Source organism: Rhinatrema bivittatum, chromosome 4 (assembly GCF_901001135.1).
Source record: "Rhinatrema bivittatum chromosome 4, aRhiBiv1.1, whole genome shotgun sequence".
NCBI lineage: Eukaryota > Metazoa > Chordata > Amphibia > Gymnophiona > Rhinatrematidae > Rhinatrema > Rhinatrema bivittatum.
Window position 1 is genome coordinate 182,660,094 of NC_042618.1, and position 15,420 is coordinate 182,675,513.

General features: G+C 45.2%; 1 protein-coding gene across 6 annotated transcripts in view; it reads right to left on the reverse strand.

Annotated features, from left to right (window-relative positions):
* Positions 1–15,420, reverse strand: part of CEP112 (centrosomal protein 112) — a 1,022,051-nt gene that overhangs the window by 707,879 nt on the left and 298,752 nt on the right. For all 6 annotated transcript variants that reach the window (XM_029599329.1, XM_029599330.1, XM_029599331.1 and 3 more), the window contains 2 exons: positions 14,734–14,863; positions 4,531–4,623 (listed from right to left, as the gene is read on the reverse strand). In XM_029599329.1, coding sequence (XP_029455189.1) covers positions 4,531–4,623; positions 14,734–14,863 — 223 coding nt within the window. The remainder of the gene's footprint in view (positions 1–4,530; positions 4,624–14,733; positions 14,864–15,420) is intronic.

Sequence of the window (15,420 nt, forward strand, 5' to 3'; positions counted from 1 at the left end):
GTTCACCGAAGAAACTGATATCAGGTGTTCCCACATCCTAAGGAGAAGATCCTTGAAGATGTCATGGATAGGAACAGCCACTATCTTCTTAGGTGCATCGACAAACTAGAGAACTTCCAGCATCTTATGTCATGCATCCTCCTCAGTTAGGAGTTGGAAGGGAATGGCTTCAGCCATGGCCTTCACAAACCCCACAAAGGAGAGGTCCTCCCGGGGAGACCAACACCTTTTCTCTGGTGGCAAAAGTTCTGAGAGGAGGTCAATCAGAGTATTCAGAGAAAGAAGATTCATTTCCCCATGGATCGTATGGGCCCTCCTCCTCACTTAGGTCCTCCCGGGGCCTGCTTGGGTGAGGCCTGTCCAGACTTTATGGTCTGGGCACTGAGGGTCCCAAGGGCACCGATGGCACTGAGGGGACCAGCAGCATCAGTGGCAGGGAGGGCACCGATGGCCGCGGGAGGCACAATGGCCCCGTCACAGGTTCGGGGAACTGTGGCCTCAGGACCAGAGCACCAGATGGCGCCTGCGGTCAGTGCATATCTTCCTCCTTGGAGGACCCAATGATGGAAAATGCTCCCGAGGAGGGTATCGGCGGCCGTTAGGGAACTGATGGTCCCCCGGGCACTGGCTGCCCCTGAAGGGTGCCCAGACGCTAAAGCAGGGGCGACAATAGAGATGGTGCGGGCTCCAGCACCGGTATGGGGACCAATGCTAGGGGCGGTTCAATGCCCCGTAAAGCTCGGAGCACCACATTCTGCACACTGTGGTCCAACTCCTCCTGGACGTCCGGTGAAAACAGAACTGATGGAGGGGGCCGAGGCATCATCGAAGCCTCCTCAGAGCCCTGAGGAGACTCAGTGCCCGGCACAGATGTCAGTGGGGAATGCCTAGGAATCCTGGGTCTACCGGAGGGTGGGGCCTCCTCACCACGGACCCTCTTCGGTGGCAGCACCGCTGCTGCAACGGAGCCAGAGCCATGCACCGATGGCGACTGGTGGCGATACTTTCGGGGTTTCCCACATTACTCAGTCCAGTCCTTCCCCAGCACCGAGGAAGCAGAGGAACCCGATCTCTGAGAGAGCACAGACAGCTGGGGGTGTAGTGAGGGACAGCGAATCTAGCGGTTACCCCCTACCCTGGGCGTTGTGGACTCCGAAGCCGGTGAGTGGACTTTTTGGGGCTAAAAAGTTTCTCCATTTTGTCGAGGCGAGCATGATGACCCTTGGAGGGGTCATCTGATCACACAGCTGGCAACTTCGGACGTCATGCGATGCACCCAGGCAGAGGATGCAAACCTCATGCGAATCCATGATGGACATGGTCCGCAGGCAGTAGGAGCATGGGCGAAAACGGACACAATGAAAACAAGCCAGCAAGTGGTCAATGTTCATAGAGAAGCAAGCCGCCGGAAATCGACCGCAAAAAAGGTTGAATGGTAAAAAATAATCTACCGCACCAAAGAGATACTGTCCGGAGGAAGGGGGACCCATGAAGAGTGGGAGAAAATTTGCTGAAAAGCTGGAAAAAGAGAACAAAGTAAAGCTCCAAGCAGCACGAGGCAACTGCACCTTGGAAAAAAAGAAACTAAAGGGGGACTTCACGTGTACGCGTAGATAGTGGCATGCTGGGCATGCTCAGTGTGCCAGTCAAAGCTTCTAGAAACTCTGACAAAAGTTTTCCGTGCCGAGCTCCATCTGATTATGTCACCCATTTGTGAGGACTACCATTCTGCTTGTCCTAGAAGAATCCCAAATATCTTTGACAATTTGTAAAAGTGAAGAAAAAATTTATGAAAAAACAAAAGACAAACTGAGATGATCTCATTTCCTGAAATTATTATTTATGGGATCTCCTTTTCCAAACTCATAATTATATTTTTGGCCTGACAGTTTCCTTCTGCTCCTTTGGCTTCTGGTTCAGTATTGCAACTAACCCCATCTCTTCTTCACCCCCTTCCCCTACCTCATTGTTAGTTCCCACCTGACTACCTAATCCAGTCATCGCAACAACAATCATTCAACCAGGAGAAATAAACCGCAAGGCCCTCTGGAATCCAGTGAGTGCTCACCCTGAATCCAACCACTTTGTGTCACCACTGAGCAATAGCTGGGATTCCCTCCCTCTTTAAGGCTGTGATCACTGCCTCTGAAGTCCCAGCCACCCTGAGAGGCAGAAGCTGGGTTTGGGAATTGAATCCTGATCTCTTACTTTGCCCGTGAGCAGTGCTGCCATTGTTCTGGTCCATGAATATGCACGTTTCATCTTGTGGTTTTATACTAGTTGCTGTGGTTTCTTTCACATAACAGCTTTCTCTTTTGTTGCCAATTATATATATATTTTATTATACTTATCTGCTCCAGAGGTAAATGGCATCTGGGCATAATGCCATGCTATATTTCTGAGACACCATAGTTACTCTGCTGCATGCAAGTTTTATTGCATATACTCTGCAATATACATACTTCAAAAGTAGGGACAGTCATAATGCATCATTTACAAAAATAACTGTTAAACTGTGATTCTGTAAAAAGTCCTCAATTTATTCCCTTGCAATCCTTCTGATGACCATTCTGGTAAATGTAATAAATTACGGCGCACATTGGAACTTGAACTTGCCTGTAGTATCTGTGTTATCATTTGTAACAGCAAACAAAATATACAGCAATCAAATCCAGGATGTGAGATGTTTGTGTATGTGTGTGTGTGTGTGTGTGTAAATGTTACTACAGTTAGTACTTCTGGTATATTGCACAGCAGATGGGGGTACATTTTTAACACACTACATAGATGTAAAGCCAGTTTCCCAGAAACTTTAAACCAGTTTCTCAAAGGGAAAGTACGTGCATACTTTCCCTTTGAAAATTATGCCAGAAAAACTACCCGCACACGCTTACACCTGCTAATTTGTGCGAGTAGTGTTTTCGAGTAAAAGAATGCATGCAAATGCAAACCCCTATCCAACCCTGCCCTTGGAAATGCTTCTGGTCACTGCAGGTAAAAGTACACAGATATAAGCCCTACACTAAGGGTGGCCAATTCCAGACCTCAAGTGCCACAAATAGGTCTGATTTTAAGGATATCCACAATGAATATGCAAGGGATACCTTTGTATGAAATGCCTCCATTGTATGTAAATGTATCCCATGCATATTAACTATGGATATCCTAAAAATCAGGCATGTCTGTGGCTCTTGAGGATCAAAGTTGGTCACCCCTGCCCTCTGCGCACATTTGTATATGCAAACAGGGAAGACAGTTTTCTAAGAGCCCATTTATGCAGATAAAACACGAATTTACCCATGGAAATGGCTTTAAAAACTACCCTCATAATGGGTCTATTATTCTCTGGAATTCTGGAAATCACTGGCTTCAGAAAAGTAGGCAAACAGGAAAGGGAGTTTTGATCTAAGGAATTTAGGTAGATTAGAGAGATTTATTTTCAGATTCAGAGATAACCACTTCTTCCTTTTGGACCAACAGCTTTCTCTAGCTTCTTTGACCTTTTGGCTCTATTAGAACCAGTTTCTATTTTTTTGGTGGGGAGTATGGATGCAGGGATGAGTCTTTATTTGCATCAACCATTGTAGCAGCAATATGAACTTATAATTAACAACGCTAGAGGTCCATCCCAAAGATGAATACATACCAAGACTATTACCATCCTCCTTTTCCCTTTATTTCCTTGTCCTCCCTTTTTCACCACCAACCTCACCCCCTTCCCTTCATCTCTCCCACTGTTAATTTATGCAAATATGTTTAATTGTATGTTGTCTGTTTGATTTTTGTAAACCGTTATGATGGCTGCACCGAAAGACGGTATATAAAACTGAACAAATAAATAAATAAAATAAATACCAGGGGCTTTGCCCTACATTTTTATCCTTCACCTCTTTCTATCTAAGCCCAGCCAAAACAAGGAGGCTTCAAACTCAAGATGTGCACCTTGAGTCTGGACAGTAGATGTCACTGTCGCATGACAGCTGGGACTCCCTCCCTCCTCCCTCCACAACAACTCCATCCCCTGCTGGTCCAAACAGCAGGTGTTGAGCTTGGGAACCAAACTTAGATCTTCTGCATGATAGTGCCCAGAACTGCCTTGAGTAGTCATGCCGGACCTAGTGATCCTCCTTTTAAATTCAAAAAGCTATAAAGTCATGGAAGCTCCTTTGCAAAAACAGCACTAAGACAACTTGGTTCATTGTTACTGCTTGGTAAATTACATCTCTCGGAAGGAGAACAGGTTTACCTTTGACTTTACAAACAATCTGCTCTGCCTGGCATATTGGCACAATTATTTTGTAGTGGTTTGGGACACAAAACTTTTACAGAGAGCTTAAATTAGGCCATTGCAACCATTTCAGCAGTTTTAGGGACTGTTTGCTAAGCTGGACAAAACCCCTCAGGAAACCAGGCCCTTCTTAGCAGATCCTTTCCCAATAAAATGAAAGTGTACTTTACTGTATGTGAGCCAGGCTTTGCATTCACATAAATCATGGGAAACTTTCCTTGGGAGAGGAATTCAGGCCTCACCCTCAGCTGTTGCTGCCTTTGATGTTCTGCTTCTTGTAACTGCTGTTTTAATTGGGCGACACACTGTTCAAGTTCTTCAATCACATCAGATGCCTGAAGGGAATGAATAACGAAAAGGAGGAGGTTTGCATTATTTCAACAGTACGGGGCTTTGGAGAAAAAGAAATTCTCTCTCTCTTTCCCAAATCTTAATTAAAAGAAACATGATAACGTGATCAGAGTAGCAGAAAGATAGAACTTGAGACAGATCCTAAATGTTTTATCCACTTCTTTCACCCATACTGTGACATTTCTTCCACTGCCACAATAAACAGCACAAAATATCTTATAATTCTATTTCAACATGTATAAAACAGCCTCAGGATTTCATGTTCCCCTATGCTGACGAGAATCTCCATCTTTATGGGCACACCAGGCAATCCAGCTCAAGAAACAAAAGTGCAAACAATGGAATATTAACTTGGTGACTTCAAAGTCAGGATTAAAAAAGGTTTTTGCTTTTAAATGCTTTTCTGTGTTCAACCTCCTGGCAAAATCCTGACTTCTGACATGTTTTGTCTATTTCTGCAGATGTCACCTTTTGTCTTTTTCGGCTGTTTGCACACTTCTCCTCAGCTTTAGCTGTCCCCTCTCTCATTGATGGGCTGTTAGATATTTATTACTTGCATCTTATATGTTGTGTATATTGATGGAACTATATAAACAACAAGTAGCATTATGCTGTTAACACTGATACAGCTGTGGTTTGTTACTATTTCATTCATAAACAGAAAAGTCTCCAGTGTTTCTATTAACTAAAGTCATGCAATCTCCATGCAATATGATATAGTCAATGGAGAACCTTATTTAGCTGATTTAACAAAGAAAGGAAAAGAAAACTAGAAGTCAAGAGACATTTAAATAGACAAGTAGAAAAGTATTTATTTTATTTATGTATTCATTCATTCATCTGGAATTTAGCTCATGCCTTATCTTTGGAATCTAAAGGTGAGTTGCATGCAAGTACTTGAAGATATTTTCCCTTCCCCAGAGGGCTTACAATCTACTAAAGATTTTCCCCCATTTTTTTGTCTATGGGAAAATGCTAAGTATACAGGGCCCTTAGTTTGTAACTGAGGCAATGGAGAGAGAAGTGACTTTCCCAAGGTCACAGGGAGCATCAGCTCAGTGAAATCTGAACATTGGCATCTCTGGTTCTCATTCTGCAGACCTAACCATTAGGCCACTTCCCCTCTCCAGATGAATATTCTTTCCCATCACATAAAGCCTATAAATACTAATGAAATAAACATCAGACATAAAAGCATAGCTGGAGCTGTAAGGTGCGGGTCCTGCTATCTAGAAAAATTATTTCCTTAACTAAAAGATTTTCTTAGTATGTGTGATTAAGTTACAGCCTTAAAAATCCCTTCTGTTTCTTGAATTTCCAATATTACTTCAATTTGGATGAATTTACTTTCCTCCCTCCCTCTGGTTTCTGTCAGATTAACTTGCACCAAAATTCGCATATTTAGCTGCTACAACACAAAATAATGGAACAAGATAGCAGAGTTGCTTACCTGTAACAGGTGTCCTCCAAGGACAGCAGGATGTCAGTCCTTACACATGGGTGTCATCATCGGATGGAGCCCAGCAGAGAAAACCTATCTTTGACTACCTCACTAAGCAGCATGCATTATACCATGTGTGCTTTAGCCTTATAATATAGGATTCAAGAGAATAAAATAATAAAGGAGAAGAAACCCACATAGTGGAAACCCAACTCCGCAGGATGGCAAGCAGGTTTCATGAGGACTAACATCCTGCTGTCCTCAGTGTTGTGTTTTGGACATTGAAGCGTGGGCCCTTGGTTGCTGTAAGAGATGGCCCTGCCCTGTGGGGACTTGCAGTGATAGACTTGCTCAAGGCAGAGATAGACGCAGAGAATTAGCTTTATTGTACTGCAATATAGATGGTGACCTGGGGATCGGGTGATGATTCCAGCCAGGAGATGAGGTACCAGATGGCAATGTTCCGTCTGTAGGTTGCAGGGTGGAAACAGCAGTTCCACAGTCTCACCAGGTCCCAAGAGGGAGATGGGTCCGGTAGTGGTCCGCGAAGCAGGGTAGGCCGAGAACCCAAGCTCAGATGGAGAAGCCAATAGATCCGGTAGTAATCCGCGGTGCAGGGAAGGCCGAGGATATATGAAGAGAGAGGTGAGACAATGCAAAGACAGAACTGGAGTGGCAGTACTCACTCTGATGCTGGTAGAGTAGTAGAAGGGAACCCCCGAGGAGCAGAGGTCCTAGACAAACAAGGCCCCCGAGGAGCGGGTACCATAGGCATCCTGGTAATGAGTAGGCAACCCCGAAGGGAAGGTAGGAGCACGGCAAGGCCCCCGAGGAGTGGGTACCTTAGGCATCCTAGTTGGTAGGAGGTAATCCCGGAGGGTAAGGAGGAGCGAGGCAAGGCCCCCGTGGAGTGGGTACCTAAGTCGTCCTGGAGCGAGAGTACACAGAGCGGGAGCGTCTGGTAACATGGAGAGATCAGCATGGAGGATTCCTTGCTAACTCATAAAAGGAATTGTGAGCGGAGATTAAATCCCAGAGCTAGTGATGTTATGCGGTGGGGACACCTCTAAGGTTTCCGCCATGACGCACGTAAAGGATGGGGCTGCGCAGGCGCGTGTGCCCTAGGTGACTCCTGGAGAAAAATGACGAACACAATCGCCCATGCCAGACCGGGGACGCCGGAGGGTATGGTGAGTAGAAGCAGAGGCAGCCATCTTTCCAAAATGAACTGAGTCAGGTACAAAAAAGGTGAGTAATAGAGGGCGCAGCTGTCTGCGACCGATGGGCGCAACACTCAGAGAACACCTGTTACAGGTAAGCAACTCTACTTTCTCCGAGGACAAGCAGGATGGCAGTACTCACACATGATTGAATCCCTAGCTACAGGCTGCCCCCCCCCCCGCAACATAAAAAGGGACCAACAAAACACCAAAATAAGTACTAACAGGCACAACAACTAGTTTTGTTGATAACGGGGGGCGAGGCAGCCTAACTATAAAAAATGGGCCCTAGGCAGGAACAGAGTTGGGTTACACACCTCAAACAAGTTTCGAAGGACAGATTGGCCAAACCTGCTGTCACATCAGTCATCCCTATCCAAATAATAATGCAGTTCTGCAGATCTCCTCCATGGGCCACCAATGCTCCCATGGCTCTGACAAGAGTGAGCCTTGACATGGCCCCCAAGATGCAATCCCGCCTGGGCATAACAAAGGGAGATGCAATCTGCTAGACAACTGGACATCATCTGCTTGGCAACAGCAATATTAAACTTATTCCTATCAAAAGAAAAAAAAGTTGAGTGGATTGTCTATGGGCTTCTGTCAACTTTAGATAGAAGGCTAAGGCTCTCTTGCAGTCCAAACTATGCAAGGCTTGTTCACCTTGGTGCGAATGGGGCCTGGAAAAGAATGTTCACAGGATGATGGACTGGTTTAGATGGAAGTCTGACACCACCTTAAACAGAAACTTAAAATGCGTAAATAAGACCAAGCTATCAAGGAAAAACTTAATGTAAGGTGGATAAGTCACTAAGGCCTGGAGCTCCCTGACCCTGCATGCTGAAGTGACTGCCATCAAATATACAACCTTCCAGGACAGGAACTTCAAGTCACAGGAGCACAGTGGCTCAAAGAGAGCCTTCATCAGCTGAGCTAACACCACATTGAGGTCCCAAGATACAGTGGAGGCTTCAACTGAAGCAGAACCCACATGAAGTGTACAATTATAGGCTGTTCAGTGATGGGCGTACCATCTACACCATGGTGGTATGTGCCAACTGCACGTAGATGAACTCTAAATAAGTTGGTCTTCAAACCAGCCTCCAATAGGTGTAGAAGGTAATCAAGAAGTTTTTGTGGGGAGCAAGAAAATGGATCGAGGGCTTTCTGCTCACACCACATGGAAAACCTCCTCCAGTCTATAGGACTTTCTAGTGGAAGGCTTTCTGGAAGCCACCAGGACCCAAGACATATCTTCCTAGAGATCAAGCGGTTGCAATATTGACCTCTCAACATCCAGGCTGTGAGCAACAGGGCCTGACGTTTGGGATGTTGCAACCTCCCTTGATTCCTTGTGATGAGATTTGGGGAAATCTCCAGTCTGATTAGTTTCCAGATGGACATCTCCCTGAGAAGTGAAAACCAGACCTATCTCAGCCAATGGAGGGCTATAAAGATCATGGCCCCTTTGTCCTCGCAAGGTTTTGACAGAGTCTTCATTAACAGTGGAGCTGGAGGATATGCGTACAGGAGACCCTCGCTCCAATGCCCAGCTAGGGCATTTGAGGCTGGTTTGCCATGTGACCTGTATAGGGAGCAGAAATGAAGAACCTTCCTGTTCCAAGGCACTGAGAAACGATCCACATCAAGGCTTCTCCAGAGATGGAAGATCTGATTCGCAACTCCATAGCCCAGAGACCATTCACAGGGTCTTAAGGCGCAACTCAGTCTGTCTGCTATTATGTTCTCCATTCCAGCCAAATACATAGCCCTGAGTACCATCCCATGGGATAGGGCCCATGACCAGATCTAGACTGCTTCCTGGCACAGGGGGTTATGAGCCTGTACCTCTCTGCTTGTTGACATACCATACTGATACTTGGTTGTCAGTTTGGATCAGGTCAATTTTGCTAGCAGCCAATCTCTGAAAGCCCATAGTGCATACCTGATCATCCAGAGCTCCAGGAAACTGATTTGATAAAAATTTTCCTGGGCGGACCATAGACTCCCAAGTGCTAAGCCCATCTAAATGAGTTCCCCAACCCAGGGTGGACACATCTGTGGTGAGGATAATTTGGGTAGGAGGACTTTGAAAGAAGATCCCCCATTCCAGATCTGAAATTACTCACCACCAGGACAAAGAGTCCCAGAGGGACGAGGTGACTCGGATGCAATCCTAGAGGTTCTGCGTGTCCTGATGCCACTGCAACCTCAAGGTCCATTGGGCCTTTCGCATGGGTACTCGTGTCAAGGGAGTAACATGAACTGTTGTGGCCATATGGCCTAACAGCCTCAGCATGTGCCAAGCTGACACCTGCTGGCTCTTTTGAATCCCTGCCATGATGGTCATCAGGTTGATGGCCCTTTGTTGAGACAGGCAGGCCTTTGCCGGAGCCATGTCTACAGAGCTACAATAAAGTCCAACTGAGGTAATGGGCAGAGATGGACTTGGGGTAGTCGATGATAAACCCTACTGTCTCCAACATCCATATGATAGAGCTCATGGACTTGTCAGCCCCCACCCGAGAGGTGCTCTTGACCAGCCAATCATACACATATGGGCAAAGTGAATTCCCAGCCCAAACGGCAGAACACAATATTGGAAGTGCTGTTTTCCCACAACGAATCAGAGATACTTTGGGAAGATCTCAATTTGTGTGTACATGTCTTTCAGATCCAGGGAGCATAGCTGGTCCCCTTTTTGCAAGAAATGATCAAGTTGCTCAACGAAACCATCTTGAACTTTTCCTTTTTGAGTACCCCTGTTTTCTTTGGTATCAGGAAGTACTGGGATTAAAATCCTCACCCTCTTTGCCCTGGTGAAATGGGTTCGAACAATCTGGCTGTTAAGAGGAATAACAGCTTTACTACTAGTACCTCCTGATGCATTACCAGGCCCCAAAACAGGCTCGGGGGGCAATTTGGCAGGGAATCCAATAAGTTCAATCGGTACCCTTGGCAGACGATGGAAAGAACCCAATGGTCTGAGGTTATGCTGGGCCATCAGTTCGCAAATAACTTCAACCTTCCCCCAAACAGCAAATCGATCGCCCCAGGTATGGGCAAACTGGGCTATGCTCCCTACGAGAAGGGCAACCAAAATGATAAAGGGAATGGAACGGCTCCCCTATGAAGAAAGGCTAAAGAAGTTAGGGATCTTCAGTTTGAAGAAGAGATGACTGAGGCAGGATATGATAGAGGTCTACAAAATCATGAAAGGACTTGAACGGGCAAATGTAAATCGGTTATTTATTGTTTCAGATAATACAAGGACTAGGGGTCATGTTTAAAACAAATTGGAGAAAATCTTTTTTTTAGGTCTATGCACAATTAAGCTCTGGAATTCATTGCCAGAGGATGTGTTTAGGATAGTTAGTGTAGGTGGGTTTAAAAAAGGTTTGGATAAGTTCCTGGAGAAAAAGTCCATAAACTGCTATTAATCAATAGGGAACAGTCACTGCTAGTTGCCAGAATTAGTAGCTTGTGATCTATTTAATGTGACTTGGATTGGCCCCTGTTAAAAACAGGATACTGGGCTTGATAGACCCTTGGTCTGACCTAGTATGGCATATCTTATGTTCTTACGATCCAATTAAAACTCCATCCCTGTAGTTGACTGAGATGTTTGCTGGCGCTTTGAGGCTCTTTGTTGCCTGGAACAGCACAAGAGCTTTGATGAGACTGATGGGATTGAGGGGATGGAGGATGGTATCTCTTCAGACAGAAGAAGAACTTCCTTGGCCCTGACCTCGCTGACCCCCCTGAATGAGAAGGGCGGGTACGGAATGCTGATGGAGTGCTGTTGAAGGGTCACTTGGTGGTCTCAGATTTGGGCCACTGCATCCTTGACCTTATCTCTGAAGAGATTCTCTCCCATGCACTGCACATCAGTGAGTTACTCCTGCACCTCTGGTCTGAGATCCGAGGCCTGCAGCCATGCGAGCCTGCAGGAGCAGATTCCTGCTGCAGAGATCTCAATGCCATCTTCAAAACATCATAGATCAAGCAGACCTCGTGTTTCACACACTCCAGGCCTTTATACACCAGTGACCGGAGTGTGTCTTGCTGTTCCTGCTTTCAGATGTCCCTCGTATATTGGCTCATGTAGAGCTGGTAGGCAGCTATGCAGGTAATAAGCATAGTGCCCTTGAATACCTTCCTCCCAAGAGCATCCATCATTCTGTGATCCTTCCCTGAGGGTGCCCAATAATGGGTCTGAGAGCTCTTGGCCTTCTTGAGAGCAGATGTGATGATCACTGATTGGTGGGGTAGCTGATGCTTGTTGAATCCGAGAGGCTTTCGAATGAGATATACCATGTCCCCTTCTTGTTCATGGAAGGCACTGTGAGGTGGTGTTCCCACAACCTTAACAGTAATTCCACAAGGATCTCGTGCACTGGGACTGCCATGATCTCCTTGGGAAGCTCCATGAATTGGAGGACATCAAGCATTTTATGCCTGGTATCCTCTGCAGTCATTAACTGCAAGAGAATGGCTTCCGCCATCAACCGTACAAACCCTACAAAGGAGAGGTCCTCTGGCAGGGACTTCCTTCACTCCTCTGGAGGAGATAATTCTGAGGGAAGACCATCAGAAGCATCACCAGAGACCACAGATGAGTCATGCCTTCAGGGATCATAGGTGTCCTCATCCCCACTGTCATCAACAAGGGATGGGAGCCCTAGGAGCTTGGCCTCCACCCAGCAGTGCAGGCACTGGTGGAACCGGACATCAGCCTCAAGCTTTGGTGTCTTCTTCAGGCTTGGAGGAGCTTCCTCCTCTAAGGAATCACAATGACAACCAGATCAGCAGATGGTGACAGTGGTGCCCTGCAGGGCATCAATGCCACCCCTGGAGCTAACACTGGCTGGGTCGGTAACATGCTGATAAGCATATGCAGGGATTCCAGCAGTGGCTCAAGGAGCAATAGTGCCGGTATCGGTGCCATCGGTGCTGCGATGCCGAGGGCGTGTATCACCTTCTCGACGGCCAGCTGCACATGCCTTTCCAATAGATCCTCAATCATCGCAGATGCCAAACAGGCTGGGATGTAGGAAATGTAACCAGATCTTCTTTGGAACCGAGAGGAGGATCGGTGGCTGGCATCGGGACTGATGAAGTCCATAACATACCCCTGGCATTGATGGAGTACTGACTCTCATCGCTGTGGGGGTCACTTCAGGGGCATCACAACAGAAGCTGGTGCATCCTCATGCATCGATGGGGACTGCTGCTGATGTTTCTTTGGCTTCCTTCAATGCTCAGAATGGTCCTTACCTGGTGCTGAGGCTGACGAAACCAATGTCCTCAACTTGGAGGAAGCTGACAATGGTCGGTATCTGGCATCCCTTTCAGCTGATGACCGTTTCAGCCAACGACCTTGATGGAATAGAATGCCCCACCAATGCTCATGGCTCGGTGTCCATCAGTGCAGCTCCCTTGATGCTGATGCCTCCAATGCTGATAGATCAGTCTCTGCCGGCCCTAAGAGGTGCTCCATCTTGTTAAGCCAGACCTTACATCCCTTTGGGGTCATCATGGCACACTTTCTGCAACCCCCAACGTTGTATGATGCTCCAAAGCAGAGGACACATTTATCATGGGATCCATGAGAGACATGGTGCTCATACACATGGGGGTACTGCTAAAAAACCGAAGTGGACAGTTTGTTGTGAAATAAAAGGGTTGCGAGATCGAAATCTATGATGGCTGCTGTCAATAGCTGGCAGGCTCCAAGTGCACTGCCGCCCCAGGGGTACAGACAATAAAAGTAAACTTACTGATAAACATCAAAAAACCTATCTAGGACGCTAATGTTAGAACCAGGGGGACCCTGTGTCAACCGCAGAAGGCTGTGAAAAAAGAATCACGAAAAAATGGAATTTGAAACAAATATGCCAAAAAGACAACAGGCTCTGTGAAAAAGAAGAGGCTGAAGGGATTTCTGCATGAACGCACGCTCAGTCAAAGTTTTAGAAACTTTGAAATAAGTTTTCCATGCCGGGCTCCATCCAATGATGTCAACCATGTGTGAGAACTGCCATCCTGCTTCTCCTCAGAGAAGCCAATATCTCTACGCCTTGAGACATCTTACCTTACCTTCAGGAAAAGAGTCAAGGCTTAACTATTCAGCTAGGCCTTTTCCTAAACTCTACTCAAAATTTATGACAACTGTGATAAAGACAGTAACAGAGACTCCCTTATATCACTTGACTAATCAGAATCTGTATGCCTTTCCTTAATATGCCTCTCTCTCATGTTTCACCACGCTTATTGCAACCTGAGCCACAAGTGTAGCAGGAATTAAACCATAATTTTGGTTAAAATCCACCTTGAGACCAGCTTGGTAATGGCAGAATTTTAAATGCTTATAAATAAATACATTTTGTTATATTTCAATCTGAATATAGCAGTTCTAGTTTTTGTACTTCAGCAATAGCTAGAATATTTAGGATAAATCTTACAGTTGTAACAGAGTGATTACTGGAATTCATGCAGTTGGCCACATCATGAAAATACCTAGATCAGGCCACCCCTCACAAATGACCTAAAAATGACTCCTTTCTACAAAGTGCCTCACAGGAATTGCATCAATTTTTACATAACAACAGATTCAGTGAATAAGAGATAATCTAAGGTAATCTTGCACACATCTCCTATCAAATTTCAAGGAAATTGCAGAAGTTGTTTAAGCAATGTAAATACTAATAAATTAAGAGTAAAACTATTTAACAAACAGGAAAAGAAGCATAACTAGCACAAGGTGCTCTCTTGTCAAAGACTCAACTCATGATTCATCTACCCATTGAATAGTAATTCAATGATAATTTTCATATTTGAATTAATTCTGTGTGCCCAATATATGCTATGAACACCTGTGTAATCGATGCAAAGTATTACTAGCTGTTATGTGTATTTTCAAACATGGCATGGTTTGCAGTGGATAATGGTTTGCAGTGGATATACTGTTGCTTTAAACCAAGTTTCTCAATTTTTGGTCCAAAAAATTTTCATTGGTGCTAAATCTGAGTCATATATCCCGTAATTATTTTAACAAATCTACGAACTTGAAAGCATGAAAGCTGAAATAAAAATCCTGATATAAATGTTTATTACTATATTAAAAGGCAGTTAGCTGTACCTCTCAATAGTTACAAGGTGTATACACCATGTGCCAGTTAAAATTATCTACAATACAATTTTTTAAATTATTTAAGCTACTCTTCCATTATTCCCCAGAATTCCTGGTAGCAGCCATATTCAGAATAGTGTCACAAATTCTGATGTGATACATCATAACCAGTACAGATCAATCTGATTCAATGTGTAAGCTACTTTAGGACTCTCTAACTAAAAATAATGCCGTATCAGTACAATCTCTCTGGATAACGAGAATTAGTTCTTGCCATGTGTATGTTTGGAAGATACTATACCTTAGCTGCTGACAGAGCATGTTCCTGCTTAACAAAGTTCATATCCAAATCATACTTCTTGTGTAGCTGATGAAGTTTCTTCTCAAAATCCTGTATAGCACGGTCCATTTCTTTCTGAACTGAGCTGCATCTGGGAGGAAAAGCATAAAATAAAAAGACCATACTTGTCCAATACATATTCTAGCAAATACTTGTTTTATCCAAAGAATAATCATGCCCTATGGGGCAAAGGTCTACTATCAGATGGCTGGTGCCATTCTGAAAAGGGCCATGCTGGGTAATTAACAACTGGCTAGGTCCTTTAACACACTATGGGCCTCATTTTCAAAGAGAGAGAGAGAGAGAGAGAGAGAGAGAGAGAGCGAGAGAGCGCACCTTGCTATAATGTCTACTCCCTAGACAGGTATTTGTATCCCTATGGGAGGCCCACCTAGTAACTCGAGGTGGGGATTAGGTATTAGTGTAGGGGGTTGGGGCGACTTTCACATTCAACATGAGATGTACGAACAGAACAGTGGTCTCTTGTGAAGATGTGATGGCCTTCGGAGTAAGGAAACTCACTCCAAGATGAGATTTGGCCAATATTCTCTCCACCTAGCTTGATGGACACTCTACCTGGGCAACAACAAGCTAGGTGGAGAGAACGTAGCCCAAATCTCTTCTTGGAGTGAGTTTCCTCACTCCGAC